At 42.7% G+C, this 17,272-nt stretch overlaps 2 protein-coding genes across 5 annotated transcripts in view; one reads left to right on the top strand and one right to left on the bottom strand.

Moving 5' to 3' along the window:
• The window catches only part of mapk8a (mitogen-activated protein kinase 8a), an 18,887-nt gene extending 1,994 nt beyond the window's left edge, over positions 1-16,893 (bottom strand). For 2 of the 4 annotated variants that reach the window (XM_062463203.1, XM_062463206.1), the window contains exons 1-11: positions 16,717-16,890; positions 9,287-9,453; positions 8,587-8,716; positions 8,400-8,458; positions 7,941-8,079; positions 6,693-6,858; positions 6,249-6,320; positions 5,039-5,221; positions 4,598-4,722; positions 4,374-4,437; positions 257-334 (exon numbers count right to left, since the gene is read on the bottom strand). In XM_062463203.1, coding sequence (XP_062319187.1) covers positions 257-334; positions 4,374-4,437; positions 4,598-4,722; positions 5,039-5,221; positions 6,249-6,320; positions 6,693-6,858; positions 7,941-8,079; positions 8,400-8,458; positions 8,587-8,716; positions 9,287-9,453; positions 16,717-16,755 — 1,222 coding nt within the window. In that variant the 5' untranslated portion in view covers positions 16,756-16,890. Of the gene's footprint in view, positions 1-256; positions 335-4,373; positions 4,438-4,597; positions 4,723-5,038; positions 5,222-5,505; positions 5,578-6,248; positions 6,321-6,692; positions 6,859-7,940; positions 8,080-8,399; positions 8,459-8,586; positions 8,717-9,286; positions 9,454-15,917; positions 16,093-16,716 lie in introns of those variants that run through there. The other 2 variants (XM_062463204.1, XM_062463205.1) reach the window with 2 other exon arrangements.
• The window catches only part of ptpn20 (protein tyrosine phosphatase non-receptor type 20), a 38,464-nt gene continuing 37,541 nt past the window's right edge, over positions 16,350-17,272 (top strand). The window contains 1 exon segment of the mRNA XM_062464497.1: positions 16,350-17,272. The gene's annotated coding sequence lies outside the window, so the exon portion shown is untranslated.

Genomic DNA, 17,272 nt, shown 5'->3' with positions numbered 1-17,272 from the left:
ACACACACACACACACACACACACACACACACACACACACACACACACACACACACACACACACACACACACACACACACACACACAGGAAGACCACCTCCAATGCCATTAGGGTAACAGCTGGACCCTGTTACATTATTTACCTGATCCACTCTCCCTTCCTCCTTCCATCCATGACTCCCACCCTCCATGCCTCTATCGATCTCCCTCCCTTCCTCCTTTGGTCTCCCACCTGTTTATTAACTAACTAACTAACCTAAAGGTGCTGGCTGTCCTCTGATCACTCCATTCTTCATCCACTCCTCCCAGTCGTACACCTCCTTGTAGATCATGTCTGGAGAGTGACAGAGAGATAAACAGAGATATAGAGAAAAAGACAGAAACATATTGAGACAGAATGAGCCCTTGTGTTCTTGTCATCGAAGCGCAGATGTGCACATCTGTCATCGCAAGCACATTGTCTAGGATTTCAGAAGAGCAATGGTCATCCAAGTACCAACTGTGACACCTACATTCATATAAACAAGACCAACAAATACTTTAAGTTCGACATCTGTTGGTTTGAACATTTTGTCAGCCGCAGCATCACTTTTGCCATATTCAGAATCAGAATTGAATCGCCAAGTAAGTGGTCACAAACAAGGAATTTACTTTGGTGAACATTTAAACATAATGAACACAAAGATAATGTAGAAAATGTACAACAAAATAAAATAAACTACTGGCAGAGCTATACAATAGAATTCCTGCGTCATGTCTCATTCATATTGTGGCAAGTTCAACACCCTGTACAGTCATTCCCACCATTCAGAGTCATTGCCAATAATGCACATATACCATGCAACTGTGCAACTACTCAGTGAGCTCTAAACCTGTGAACTAACTTACAGCTCTCAATGAAAATGCTTCTGTGAATACACTAAACCCTACAGCCTCGCCCGTGCTTATTTAGTAAAGTTTTTGCTGAATATATTTGAATTTTACAATTGTAAATGATCGTTGCCACTCCAAAATGATGTCATGACATGAGAATTGAGCTTACCATAGTCTACATACAATTGCCCATGTTTATGAAACAAAAATGTGCTTCATAGTTATTAAATTACTGTCGTCATGTGTATGTAGGCCTAAATCATCTCAACCGAACAACAATATAAAGTGTACAATTTAAGTATAGATCAGTGAATTTTGTTACATAAATTAATGTGTTTACTGACGTAAAAACTGCCTGCACATTGCAAATGTGCTACAATATTATAATCACCAGCTGCATCACAGACATGGGCACTATTCCTACCACTTTAGCCTCCTTGGTTGGTTTCATGAGGCATACAACAAGAACGATGTCTGTAGGAATTGAGTCTCTTCAGTTACCGTATTTCTTCGAATAAACGCCGCCCTCGAATAAACGTCGCTCTCGAATAAACACCGCACCAAAAATGAACGTTGTGTAATAAACGCCGCCCTCGAATAAACGCTGCACCAAAAAAATCTGAAAATGGTTATTTAATTGGTTAAATTCAACCCCAGTATTTATTACACATGTACATAACTTTCTGTACATCTTTCTATTTGAAAGCTAACGTGTATGAACGTTATGCTTCAGGCATGCTGCTTCAGATTTCTACACAATGTAGAACACTTGTATTTGAGACAGTTGTATTACCAACGCACACCTAATTGATAGCCAATGAGAAAGGGAGTTGCCGCACTCATAGACAAACAAAGAATAGACAAGGAGGTCAGCGGTAGTAGCCTAAATAAAACCTGCGTTTTTAGCTGCATGATTCATTTGTCACAATGCCAGCAACAAAGTTGTCTATTGCTGCACTGCAGCTACAAAACACGAAATCTCTCTTACTAATTAAATGTCGCCCTCAAATAAACGCCGCCCTCGAATAAACGGTGCACCAAAAATGAACGTTATTTAATAAACGCTGCGGCGTTTATTCAAAGAAATACGGTAGTTGTTGTGTCTTATTTATGCGAATGCAATACATAAAATTCAATTTTACAGGTTTATATAGAACCATATATATACCAAAGCCACTGAGAAGAACTGTCATCACCAGCTGCATCACGGGCACTGCACTATCCATCTATAATTCCAGAAATCTGTGTGTGTCACTGACATCATCGCGGGCACTGTGCCCTATCTATAATTCCAGGAATGTGTGTGCCACCAATTTGATCACGGGCACTGTGCACCATCTATAGTTCAAGTAAACTGTATTTGTGTGTTTCATTGACATCTTACAGTTTTTCACAATTGTTAACACACAAAAAGCAAAGATTTTGCATAATTTTACACAACCATAACTTTATGTACTAATTGCTCAACCCAATTTGGCACTACTTCACACTCCCTTATCTGCATTAGACTGACTTTCCTTGTTTACACACTGATGTCAATTACACATCTTGTTGTCAAAACACTACACACAATGTTCAGTTGTTGCACACACTTCTCAAGTAAAATCTCGAAGCATCAACCTACAACACACAACTATTCAACTATTCTCTAAACACTAAGGTCTGGTGAGCAATTTGCAATCAGGACTGCAGCATAAAAAGGGCCTTGGGTCTCTGTTTTGTTTGGTGAACAATGGAGAACATATTGACAACCAGAGAAGGAGAGGGGTAAGAGTGAGAGGAGGAGGAGGAAGAGGAGGACAAGAAGGAGGGGACAAGGGGGAGGAGGAGGACAGAGAGAAGGAAGAGGAGGAGGAAGAGTAGGAGGAGGAGGACAAAGATGAAGAGGAGAACAAGGAGGAGGAGGAGGACAAGGAGGAGGAAGAGGAGGAGAAGGACAAGGAAAAGAAGGAGGAGAAAAAAGGAGAACGGTCGTCTCTAATGAGATTCGGGCCACTGTGGTTGACCATGTGCTCAACCATGGTTTGAGCATGAGGGAGGCTGGCCAGAGGGTCCAACCAAATCTCAGCCGCTTCACAGTTGCTGACATCATTTGAATCTTCAGGATGGAAAACAAGTACGAAATCTATTTGCCTTGTGTACTGTAATACTGCATGTCAGCACACTCAATAGAATACAGTGTGCTGACAGTATTTGTATTTTGCAGGACTGAAAGAGTACCACACCGTGGAGGAAGAACACACACTTTCACAGCTGAACAGGAGACTGAAATTGTAAATATGGTTCGTGAGAACAATGCTATCACACTCTGACAAATACAAACTAGGATCCTGGCTGACCATGCTACTTTCAGGAACGTCCAGACCGTCAGCCTGTTGTCTGTGTGTACCGAAATAAAACCTTTTTTTGCTGCATATTTGTGTGCTATTCTCCAGAGCCATTGTCATTCATATGGTGTGTTCCATTTCTATAATGGTGTTTTCAATTTTGCACTACAGTGTGCTGTGAATGCTTGGTAGTGTGCAACAAATGCTTAGTTGTGTGTACTGTTATGAATGGTATGTGTGTGTCATTTGAAAATATGGCTGTGTGTACCAAATGAGAACACAAGTTCCATTTTGTGAACAGGTAAGAGATTTGATGGCAAAGAATCATCTTGCAAAGGGAGTGTCAGGTTTAGCATTTTGTGTGTGAGGTTTTCAGTTTTGTGTGTGCCGTTTTGAGAAAGCCGTTACTGTTTTGAGAAACGTGTGTTAACAATTGTGAAAAACTGTAAGCACCAACTGCATCATGGGCACTGTGCGCTAGTATTCACAATGACAGAAAACACTACGAGGGAGCCCCTGCGACATCTGCTGAGAGAAAAGAGAATCGCAGCCAGATAACAACATGGCCAAAGGGAGGCTGGCAGGAATTTAGCAGAAATAGGAGCAAAATCGTTTTGAACCTTTAAGGTAACTGGGTGATAAAACGCACATATCTAGGAAAAGTAATGAAAGGAGGGTCCTGAAATTTGATAGAGTGCAAATAGTTATTATTTCCCTGCAGTCAAATGACCGATCAGATGACCAGGGAGCAGGAAAAAAGAAGTCACACAGGCAGGTGAGACATCTTTTCCACATATACCTTGTGAGTAACAGAATACAGATACATGTGTGTTAGCAATGTTAGAATGCTGTGGTGCTGGTCTGACCCCCTGACTACTGGGGTGGGGGGGAGGGAGAGGGAGGGGGGTCCCGTTAACACCTGGCAGGGGTAGCTATGACCTCATCTTGCCGTACCAGGCACTGACAGTGATATTTAGACACCATCTTTGGCCTGCTCCCAGCGTCATGTTCCATTCTGTGTGTGTGCTGTGCAACATTGACAAGTTATTTTAATAAATGGAAACTGTAGTGAATTGTATATGTAGGAATGTTTCTTTGTCATTATAGGTCACAGGAGCTGACACATTTATAGGCAATTATATTGGCATGTTCTGCTCTAGAAGGTTCCCTCACCTTTCCACTCTTCCACTGTGTGCTCTCTTTCCTCCAGCTGCTTGTCTGTGAACTTGGGAGGAGGCTGAGGAGAGAAGAGAGAGAAGAGACAGCGAGAGAGAGTAACAGAGAGAAGAAAGGGAGACAGAAAATGCATATGATTTGGGGGGTTTTAATCCTGGGCATGATAACTTTTTGCTGGCATTCCACAACTGAGACAGTTTGAGATCAAAGTAGTGCCTCACCGCCTCCACCTCGGTGGGGTCGTACCACACGTTGATGTAGGGGTGTTGCAGGGCCTCGTCCACTGAGATTCGCTTGGATGCGTCAATCACCAGCATCTTTGACAGCAGGTCCCTTGCCTGGCTCGCTAGGGACAAATTAGGAGACAAAGGATTATTATTCATTTCTGAATATTATCAATATGAATTATTGATGTTGTTTACAGCAGAGTTTGATGATGTAATATACACACCCGTAGTGAACAGTATGTCATACGTGTGTATCACAGACTGGAGAGGGAAGAAACAAATCTGCTTACCATCTCCTAGATAAAAGGTAAGCAGATTTGTTTCTTCCCTCTTCCTCTCTCTAACACACTCCCGTGCACACATTCCAGTACATACCCTCCCGTGCACACATTCCAGTATGTACAACCCGTACACACTCTCCCGTACACACATTACCTTTCAGTTTATTGTGCTCTGAGTCGGCGGGGAACAGGACGTCGGGGAAGAGCTTCTCAAAGCTGTAACCGGCGTAGCGTGGCCGGTTCTCCACGTACGTCCTGACGGACTGGTTGAGCTTCAACAGGAACTCCTGGGACGGCGTCCCCAGCTGCTCGATCACCTTGTTCCACTGGTCGATGTCTGCTCGGCCGCAGGGTCAGGGAAACACACCGCACACTGACCCCAGACCTAACCTGGCACACCAGGCTGTTACAGGCCTGGTAACTGGAATTATACAGTACACGATTCTTTACCCTTCTGGAATTTGATCTGTTCTAAAACTGTGTGTGGTGTTCTATGAGTGCTGGGCAGTGATGGGGATGGAGAAACATGTAGAGGAGGAAGAGGGGGGCATTGGATGGAGTGACAGCAATCACAAGAGATGAAATAATAAAAGGGGGGGGTGGATGGCAGGGTAAGGATACGATCAGAGCCAGGGAACAGAACACTACCTCTCACCATTTCAGCCAGGATGCAGCCTACTGACCATACATCCACTGGAGAAGAGAGGGAAGGAAAGAGGGATGAAGAGGAGGAGGGGAAGGCAGGACGATAATAGGACATGGATGTTAGCATGCAAACACACTTGAGAAAAGGACAAAATTAGGTTGTTTTATAAGGGAGAATAGCCCAAATATAGCAGCAGCCACACTCAGTCACAACGTCCAATAAAAGTCCACAGGCATGACAGAGAACCAAAGGTGATTGCTGAGTTAGCAGAACAGGTGAGGGTTGAATTAGCATTAGAGGCAGGAGGGCAGGTGAGTGTATGGTTAGCACTAGCAGAACAGGTGAGTGTTTAGTTAGCATTAGCATCCATTAGCAGCAGCAGGAGGACAGGTGAGTGTTGAGTTATCATTAGCAACAGGAAGACAGGTGAGTGTTGAGTTAGCATTAGCAACAGGAGGACAGGTGAGTGTTAAGTTAGCATTAACAACAGGAGGACAGGTGAGTGTCGAGTTAAAAATAGCATTAGCAGGAGGACAGGTGAGTGTTGAATAAGCACTAGCAACAGGAGGACAAGTGAGTGTTGGGTTAGCACTAGCAGCAGGAGGACAGGAAGTGTTAAGTTAGCCCTACCCTACAAGCAGCGGGAGGACAGGTGAGTGTTGGGTTAATCACTAGCTAGCAAGTCTGTTAAGCCCCTCCAGCAGAGCCACAAGGATACAGTCCCGTCCAGGGAAGAGGATTTTATGGCGGACCATTTCGGCCAGAATACAGCCCACTGACCATATGTCCACTGGACAGTGCAGAGCAGAAAGAAGAGGAGAGAAGAGAGAGGAACACAGCAGCAGGTAAGCTACCTAAGAGCATCCATCCCCTCTTGAAGAAATGCACTTATTAATTCATGCAGTTACGTATACATATATACTGTATATACATACATAGGCTATATAGTATAGTATATACTGTATTTATGCTGTATATACATGCATGATATATACTTTGGCAGTAATCAATTTGTTTCAGTTCACCACCCCGAAGAAGAGGAGGAGCTAGTGATGTGAGCAACAGGGAAAACATACTGTCCTTGTTATTTTAACATGCATCACCACAGAGGTTAATAGATCACCTGACCGGTTGACAAGTGGATTGATTGACAGGTACTGACCGTTGGCTTGGTAACCCATGCCGAGGATGACCTCAGGAGCGCGGTAGTAGCGCGTGACCACATATGGTGTCATGAGGAGGCCCGTGGCAGCAGTCCTTGCCAAACCAAAGTCCAGAATTTTCAATGTGCAGTCTGATTTGACTACGATGTTACTGGGCTTCAGATCCTGAAGGGTAGATATAGATTTCATTCATAATCCTTCAAAACTATCTGAATGTACAAGTGTGTATATGGCAGTGTGTTTTAGTGCCCGTGCACTTGTGTGCATGTATGTGTGTGTGTGTTTGTGTGTTCATGTCTGAGTGTGTGCTGGTGTGTTCATGTACTGTATGCGTTTCATAAGACTGCAGTCGGCAGCACCAGGCAGACTTATGAATGTTTGTCAGCATCATTCCAGGGTTCCTCTATGCAGGCATGGTGCTGACGCTGTGAGATGGCGTGGGATGACGTAAACAGGTCTTTGATGTCTGCAACTTCCCCACGGGATAGACCAAGCTAATGAGGACACCCCACCTTCACCTGCTAATGACTATGAGCCAGAACAGACCATGGAACGAGCTATATACAGGAGGAGGTGTCGGATCTACATTACACAAGTGGCTCACATTTCAAGACCCATGTGGTCGTTAGGCTAGACTTGGAACCTATGGATGTTTGGGCCTGAATGAGTTAAAATATTACAGTGAAAAGTACTTTTAAATCTACACCAGATCACTTAAAGGATTTTTTGTCATGTTGCTGCCATCTTGTAAAGTGGTGTATCTGTGGAGACTGAGTGTGAGCTAAGACTCCGATCAATATGAAGACTCACTTAGACAGTATTCTAATGACCATAGAAAAACATAGGTTAGTGCTTCCTCCAGATCCTGGCCACTAGAACTGAAGCATAGTCCTGTAAAGCAATTGTGTGTGTGTGTGTGTGTACTGTATATGTACAGAAGTGTGAAAAAGTAAAAAAATATACTGTTTATACTGCTGCACAAATAAAGAGGACAAGAAAATAAATATATAAGACAATATGAATGTAAGAAATATTGGGTGCTTAGTCTAAGTATGTGCCCTATGTGGGTGTAAGTATACGTGTGAGTATGTAAGTGTGAATGTATACAGTAGGTGCCTTTTGTATGTCAGTGTGAATGTATGTGTTCCCTGTGTGTTAAGTGTGCATGCATGTTTCCAGTGTGTGTTTATGTGCATTCGTCATGCATGTTTGACCCCTCCCATGTGTGTGTCTATGTGCTAACACACCCTGTGTATGATGCCAGCAGCGTGGAGGTGCTTGATGCCACACAGCATCTGGTAGAGCAGGTAGGACAGCCTCTCGTGGTCCAGCTCCATTTGGATAACCTGGCACAGGTTGGCATCCATCAGCTCCATCACCAGGTACCTGAGGGGCAGCCAGTGAGAGCGCGAGACAGAGGGGGAGAAAAAATAAAGAACAAAGGACACACACATAAACGTTAACACTGTCTTCATTATTGACAAGGTGATAAAAGCCCAAAGAAATCCTTCAAGGTTACTATAGAAACCAACATTCTATTTTCTACTTTGATGAGTCACTCCGTCACAGTTGAGAACGCTGTATGGGCTATCTTACTTCACTAAATGACTGACATTGAGCATTAAATCATTTCAAACTGAATATAGCTAGTTACACAAGCTGTTACTGACAACAAAACAAACATTCAATATATTAGTCCAACTTACACATCTTGAAAGTCCTCTAATGATTTCTGTGGAGTGAATACATTTAGGAGACCGATAATCTGTGAATGTAAAAACAGACAAACATGCCAGTGAGACAGTGGCAAAGGTTGGGTTTCTCGAAAGAGAACAGGATCAATAAAACCAACAATTTATTTGACGGACATTATTGAACTGCTTAGACATTTACGTTTTTGTGATTGACACATTTCATGAGCACCAGCTCTCTGTATGCCCTCTTGGCATGGGTCTGATTCTGGAACGGCCGACTCAGCTTCTTGATGGCGACATTTCGTTCAAGATTGTGGTCATATGCTGAACTAGAAGACAAAATGGACGACAATGTTACAAAGCTGCATACGGCAGCACTGTAGAAACCTTGACTGGTATCTGAATGCTTTTCAAATGATAAGAAAGCACTCAAGACATTTGTGGGCATGAAATTAATTATTAGGTTTGTATACTGAATCCTAGTTTCTAGGACGCTAGCAACCATGGTCAGAATAAGGCCATGTGTGGAGTGTAGCTAAAGTACAGGCTGTTCCACATTCCCCCATGCAGATGACAGCATTGAATATGAATGAGCAGAACAAGACTTTTCTTTATGGAATACAGAGAACTGAGAGAGGTTTGGTATTCACATTTTTAGATACAAATTTGGGGGATTAACAATCTGGGATTTGCATTTTGGATTCGTATTTTGGGATTCACTTTCTTCTTCTTGTCGTGTCACCATTGGTCACACATGTGCAGCTATGCGTTGCCCCAGCTCTTTACCTACAGATTCTGGAACCTCTCTGTTGTCAGGCAACGTTAGAACTACTGGAAACAATAACCGCCTTGTGCTTTCTCAGTCATAGCTCTGTGTATGAAGTTATAACCATAGTTACCAGACAATCCCTTGGGCCCCTGATCCAATGGGCCTCAGGTTCTGGTAGCGTTTCAGAACTGTGAAGGTGGAGTCGCCCACCTCCACGCTGTAGAACTCTTTCTCGCGTTTGTTCTTGTTCATGGTGAGATCTTGCAGTGCTGCTTTCTGGGCATCCAAAAAGGACTTCTGTAGACACCAAACACACAGCATACAAAAACACTGTCACATACTTGCGCAACAAACCCTGTCACCAGCCACCAGGCTGCTACGAGGCTGATCCATGGTCCACTTTCAGCAGCAGTTACTAAGCTGTGGGCCACAGGGGGTATTCTACTCTATTACAGAAAACCTAATACTTCCCAATATCCCTCTCTCCCTGGAACACCACCCCAGGATTCTAACTGGAACACCACCCCAGGATTCTCTCTAGAACATCATCCCCGGAATTCTAACGGTGAGTTCAGACCAAAAGGTCCTAAATTGAATCAGTGCGAGGATGTTACATTGTTTTATATTTTTTAATTGGTCCGGTTTGTGTTCACAAAGGCTAAGTATAACAAGGGCTTTAAATTGCGACCATTTAGTCACATATGCTCCCGAAATGGTGTCTTGCGACCTCAAAATATAATTACGAGCATTTGTGCACCAGTGCCACCAAGTAAAAAAAAGTTAATTGAAAGTCCTGCTAACAATCCAGAAGTGAGTCATGTGATTATAAATGCGGCTCAATTATTGGTACAATTTGATGGTAAACAATTTCTGGGGAAATTGTAGGGTGTGCTTGCTTGCGTCGGTTGCACAGGGGTCCGTTTTTGAATGACATTTTTACAACTGATTTCTGTATATTTTATATGAAAATGCATACTTATTATTTATAAAGATTAAATAGATTTAAAAGCATTTTTTTTTGCTGCTCATTTACAACTGAAAATACGAGTGAAGTGTAGAATGAAATAGATGTCTTCTCATTTCCCCTGCAAGAGGCAGCCTCATCGTTGAATCAAAACGAATAAATTTGGCAGACCGGTGTAAAAATGGACCTAATCTCTATGACTTAAACGTCATTTTAAGTTTTTCCCTTCTCGTGATATTTTCAGGCATGTAGCCTACTCATTGCATTCATTCATTAATAAAGAACCCCCTTTGAAGATTATTCTACGACGTTACCCGGCAGTAGAAGATGGAATCGCGATTCAGACAGTCCCATCTGCTAACTGAAAATATGCCCCCCAAAACGTAAATAAGCTTGACATTTATTTAGTGGAAAATCGCTCATTCATAAAAATCTCACTGGTAGCGATCATTGTCAGTAACAACGCAAAATGCGACATAGCCCTGTGTGGAGAAGCTGCCCCGTAGTGATGGGCATTCCGGCTCTTTTTCGTGAGCCGGCTCGTATGGCTCAGCTCACCAAAAAGAGCCGGCTCTTTTGGCTCCCGAACGGCTCTTTAAAACATACATGTTTTAACTATGAATTTGACTATGATGGGTGTGAAAACAATTTGAATTAAATTATGAAATGAAATCATACTCGACCGTAACCACATATCTTTAAAAATGCATTGATTTGTCATGGCTCTCCTCCGAGTTTTGACTGGCCCTCCCTCATGCAGGATTGACAGGAACAGAATGTGAGGATGATCGTGTGCGCCTTTAAGCCTACAAGTATTTTTTTGTTGTTCTTTGAATTAGTCAATTATTTTAAATACAATTAAAATTCATTATTTCATAATCATTTAGTTTTTATAGGCTGTATTAATCTATTAAAAATAGAGTCGGCTCTTCAGATATGCGAGCCAGCTCCCGACGTTCACCTTCAAGAGCCGGCTCTTAGAGACGGATCGTTCGCGAACGACCCATCACTACTGCCCTGGTAAATTGTACTACTACGGTACAGTACTAGTAGACTACTGCTGTGTTCGTCTTGGTAGCGATTGCGTTGGTTGAATTGGATTTAACGTTCCGTTGTACGGTTTAGGCTGAAATAAATTATTTTCATGAACAGATTGACAACGTTTAGGCTGTGGCAATGAAGTTCAGGTTAGTAGTTAGATAGACTTTTGATTTAAGTAAGGGGAGTGCCGAACATGTTCTGTCGCCGTTTGACTTCCTACAGCTGTGTAGATGTTTTTGTAGTGTCTCGTGTAGGCTACAGCGTTGCAGTGAGCAACACTGGTTTGAAACCACAGGTAATGATCATTTCACCCACAAATCGTTTACTTGTAATGTAATGTCATAATAAATCCTACAACGAAAATGTATTTGTGAGGAATGTTTATTTTAAAGATTGAAAACAGATGCATCATAGAACACTGTAGTATGTGTTGCCCGGGCAACAGAGGCTAATGTCATGATGCTAATGCTTCAGTGAAATAGTAGACTACTGTTTCCAAAAGTAGATGTGGGCCTACTTTCTTAATAATATCAGCTAATATTGTACATTACATTTCATAATTGTGTTTCACATCACAAAGTAAAATGAGTAAATAGTTATCACCCTGGCCTCTTTGCTTGTGGCGTTCCTGCAGCTGCCTTGCAGTAAAGCTATAGTTAGCCTAGCTATCCCCCAAGTTAACAGATGTGAAACGAATGTTCTGCTACAGGTAGTCACGCGTTTTCGTGACGTTAGTGACGTAGTGACGTTAGTAACGTCAGTGACTGTGGCTAGCAAATTAGCCACCGTTAGCTTCACTTTTCACCACAAAAACGCAATTTCTACTTAAACCATGCAACGGAACGTAAATAAAAATACAAACAACGCAATCGCTACCAAGACGAACCTTTTGACACCGCCGTTGTGTATGTAGTCCAAATATTGACTGATCCTTAGGGGGGCGAAAATAAACAACTAGAAAAGGCTGTTCCTGCGAAACAGCAGTGAGAATGCTGAAAACCTGAATGGGGATAGCTGACCATGCTAAAAAAGCTGAAAATAGTGAAAATTTAGTAGAAAGTTATAAGCTGAAGCTTCAAAGCAACCGAAAGGTATTTTTGAAAGGGGCTGGAGCAGCATTCCAACAATGATTTGAAAGGATTTACCATTACTTTTAAAGGGAGAATAATTTGCACAAAAACCTTTATATTTTAAAAAGTATAAAAGTGAGAAATGAGAAAATACCCGCAAGCTGAAATGAATTTCAAAAATGTGTGAGTGACACAAAAGAGGCAGTGTGGAAGCTGAACTGCATCATCTGCATCATCTTAACAAAGCTAAGAGCTAAAATAGCCTACAATGCGGGAGAAGCTGAAAGCTGAACTGTTAAACAGAAGAAGTAGGCTAGCTAGTCGGAACAAGAATATTATCGTTTTAACCCTCGTGCTGCCTTCGGGTCACATGACCCAAAGGTTCATAACGAACCATCGTTGTGTTTACCCAATTTTACCCAATACAAAAACAAATTAAAATAATTTTATTTTAACCTTTGCAATGTGGGGGGTCTGAGACAGCCCAACGGTTAAAAGAAAATGCTTCACTTTGTCTTTGTATGCGGTAAATCTGTCGCAATACGACGGTGGGTCACAATGACTATGGAACACCATCCCAGGATTGTAACTGGAACACCACCCCAGGACTATAACTGAAACACCGCCTCATGGAAAATCCGAGCGTACAAGGCCAGGCCACAGCCCAGAACACTAGAAGGGTACTGGGAAGCCCAGTAAGGTTATAGACACCCTGTGGTACTAAGTTAGTCTTAAGTTTCTTTTCCCACCACACAGTACTCGCTGAACTCAAACTTCACGCGCTGTGCTTTTTCGTGCACTTGTGTACCCCCTCACTGTAGCTGGTCGTCACAGCTATGCTGCGTGAAACTGCTGGGACGCTGTCTTCAACGTGACTCACACACTCTTGCTGGATCCTTTGTCGGAAACACAGAGGAACGTCTGCACCTCTACTGACCATGACTTGGTTTGGGGGTTGCCATTTAATCAAGTAGTACAGTGAATAAAACAATTTTGGCTTCCATTTATAGACCTTGGAACCCTTCATAGGCCGCTATAAAGTAGTTATATAAAAATGGCGGGTTTGTACAGGAATGCAACAGCTTGCTTGAAGCCACAACACAGGTGCTACCATAAAATCCTAAAAAACAGTACCGGGTAGTTAGGGTTAGGGTTGCCCGATGGAAAACCAGAAAAGGTGGGTAGAGTCAAGTTAAGCCCGTACTGTGTAGTATAAAAGAGGCATTAAATGGAGCTGTTCTCCCCATGTGACTATCATCTCCTGAAACAGAACTGGGATCCAAGTAAGACTTGAAAGGAAAGAGTGTGTGATAAATACCCCCCTTCACCCTGAATATATATGAAAAAACACAGCTTTCATTGGCAGGCACAAGATGGCTTCAAGGCAGCACTTAGAATTAATTCTATCAGATTTGAAACATGCACACACACCCTACACAGACTCCACAGTCCATAAGAGCAGAGAGTAGGCCTAGCTGCTGGAGCCAAGCTAAAATGACTCAGCCCTCCATCTGCCTCGCCAGTGTCAAAGAAAGATGACATCACAGACCCTGTCTCCCTCTAAATGGAATCAAAATAGACACACAATGCCTTTCAGAAAATCAAACTGAAAGAAAATGAGGATGACGTAATTGACAATGTTGTCACTCATTCTGTGTTGTTGTTTACATGATGTATTCATACGCACTCAAGGTACATTTAGCCATTTAGTCATTTTTTAGTCATTTAAGGTATGTGGATACACTTACGGTTTACAAAAACCACACAGCAGGAGCTCAATATAACTATGTAATAACCATTACTCTTGATGATAATAATGTAAGGCTATCACATTGGATGTTTTTTGTAGGTAGAGAGAGATGGCCTTTACGCTGTGCCAGGTGCACCATGGGAAGCTGTGCCAGGTGCACCATGGGAAGCTGTGCCAGGTGCACCATAGGGGACCATGGCTGCTTCCTCTTAGAGCCAAGCCTCAGGATGAGACCTTTCAACAACACTAACAGGCTCTTGCCTACCTGCAACGCTCTTGCAGGTAGGCAGGCTGCTTAGCTGGCTAGGAATAGATGGCTGGCTGGGTGGATAGCTGACTCGCTGGCTGGGTGGATAGCTGACTCGCTGGCTGGGTAGATAGCTGACTCCCTGGCTGGGTAGTTGTCTGGCTTGGTGGCTGGCTGGCTCACTGTCACGGGTCACCACCTATCATTAACACAGCTTTAGCCAGGTATGCCACCAAAAAGCTAGCAATTAAATTCATGGTGGGTGACGGAGGAGTGAGTTACAGTAACTGCATCCTGTCTGGCAAGCATAGCACCTTGTGACATGGAACAGTATGTGTTAATTATGTAGAATCAGTGACATAAGAGACATGTGAAGTGTGATACAGTCAGCATTTCAATTACAGATCTCTCTAAGGTGAGTCGGCATGCTAGGTGTTGGAGAGCTCTCCTGTATCTCAATTTCTGACTTCCTCATTCTTTCTTTCTGACTCCCCCTCCTCTTTCTCTCTTTCTCCATCTCTTTCTGACATCATCCCCCTCTCTATCTCTCTCCCTCTTTGTTCCTCTTTTCCAACTCTTCCATCTCTCTGCATATCTTTTGACCACATCATCCTCGATCTCCCTGTACCTGTTTCTCCTAACATCCACTCAACACAATATATTCATCTGCAGGGCCCTTCAGTCTCTAGTCTTGTCATTAGCACCCGTGACCCTCTCCTCAACCCTCTAATTAGGTCTAATGAATTATGGTCATTGTAATTCACATGGCATACAGCCCCACTACACTAAACAAGCAGAACACTAAACAAAACATGTACGAAATGCCCTATTTGTATCGCGTTCTAAGCTTGCTTCATTGATAATAAGCGACTATTTGCTTTAGATTCATAGCAGTAGGCTAGTAGGCAATGTCACCAAAGAATATATTTAAAAAAATCTCCCTCTTTCTACATAGCCTATTTCTATATACTGTGGCGTCGACACAGTGCTGGTCCTTCCAGTATACACAGCCGGTCTACCGGCAGAACATCTGATGTACCGTGCCGAGCACTGGTTCATGTGCACCCTAAACGAGAGGGTAGTAGCCTACCACCAGATAAAAACGTTGTCTCATCAAATGTATACACTGCTAGCTAAAAATGAACAGTTCTATGACCCGCAGACACTGATCAATACGTTTTTTTTTTCTTCTTTTCTTTTTTTACATTCATTAACCCTTACATCACCACAGTACCGCCATAACCTTGGCCACACGACCCTTACAGACGAATGGGGAAGGTGGTGACAGGTAACGTTTGAGATTATATTATTTAATAACTGATTACATGTATTTCCCGGTGACCGTGATTGGTAACATGCTGAAAGCAATGTAGGCGAATGGTGTGGTAGGCGTATTGTTGTAATAGCAATAAAATGCTACATTTATGTAGCCTGTATTTGTAACGGTTTCTAAGACGCATCTGGCGTTTCAGCATCACGGCAGTGTCATACACGAACGGTTGGTGTATTGAGCTACCTTTCTCTGACAAAATATTCAGCTCTTAGAAAGGTCGCTTTAACACGGATATGTAGCATAAAGCCGTATAGAGTAGACAACAAACGCATCTGTCAGTTGCATGCATACGACCCTCCCCCACGGCTAAACAATACCATTGGTTATCTGTATAAAAGGGTTGAGATTGCTCTTACCTCCGTCTACGATTCACACAACGACTCTTTTTCTGTTCAAATGCTATTATAGTTGCTCGGAGCAGACACGGTGTAGATTCTGATTATGAACAATATCTATTCCGTTGTTCGGCTTGAAAACATGACCTCACCGAATGCGCTACGTTTCATTCTATCCACTGACGGGCCGTCCGCGCAATGCAGAGGGCATGCGTACTACGTCACTCTACGCACTAGCGCTCCGAACACTACCACCCTTTTAAATGACATTTATGTATGTATATTCATTTAATCAAAAATTTCAAAGCAATTTACAGACCATAAGACACTCACACTCAAGAAACACACACAAACGCTACAAAATGTAATGCAAACGTAACCAGATTTATTTTAAATATGCGATGATTTATTGTGTATTTTACCAACATCTCAATAATAAATAGCCTAAAACAATTGTTATAGGCCTACATTAATACCAGACACCAGAATAATAAAGTTACACATCCTGTGACTGCTGCCTAATCAGGATGCTTTCCAGGCTGCTAGAGGGCGTGATTAAATCAGGACATTAGATAATATTACATTATTTCAAAGTTGAATGCCTCTTCCAAGAAATTAATATTTTTTTTCCTTCACCTTCTCGCATAGGCTAAACTACAAAGTTGTAAGGTTTCGTTAAACTGAGTGTCAGGAATATATCCGGTTTTTATAGATTTGATTGTTCTGCACCATGCCCTTTGAATACTTTATGCCTACCGGCTGCAGCTAGAGCTACTATAGGCTAGCATGCTGTGTTCTAGCAGAGCAAGTTTATTCTTACCCCATGATCGAAGAACTCCGTCAGGAACGGGATGAGCATCGTGCAGAGCCGTAGCCAGTGAGGCCTAGTGAGTCGGTATATGTTTGTTATTCTTTAGCAATTGGTTTTACTACCTGCCACTGTACTCTCGCGGCTTGCGCGTTGGGACACCGTCGTCGGACAGATTAGGTAAATTGGTTAGCCGTGATCTGAGATTTTCCCAACCCGCTATTGGCGGGCTCGCGCCTCTGACCTGTCAGTGGCGCGAGTAATCCAATTAAGTATTTAGAGAGCGGGGCTAAGAATAGTCCCAAATAGCCTACTGAAAAAGTTTAGAAACACCGAATGACTATATCTCATGCATTTGTTATAGAGGAACTGCTCGTGGTGCAATTTTAGAGTATGACAACATTTAGTTCGTAGCCGACATGCGTTTTGATGGAGAGGCGTAGATAAAGCTCTTAGTTACCGGATAGGACGCCAAACAACACCATGGTATGATCCTTGGGATTATATTCGAGCTGTGGCGGGGGCTGTGGATCTAACCGACAGTAGAATTCAACACATATGATACCAG

Source organism: Osmerus eperlanus, chromosome 6, assembly GCF_963692335.1.
Source record: "Osmerus eperlanus chromosome 6, fOsmEpe2.1, whole genome shotgun sequence".
NCBI lineage: Eukaryota > Metazoa > Chordata > Actinopteri > Osmeriformes > Osmeridae > Osmerus > Osmerus eperlanus.
This window is presented reverse-complemented; position numbering and strand designations above follow the sequence as displayed.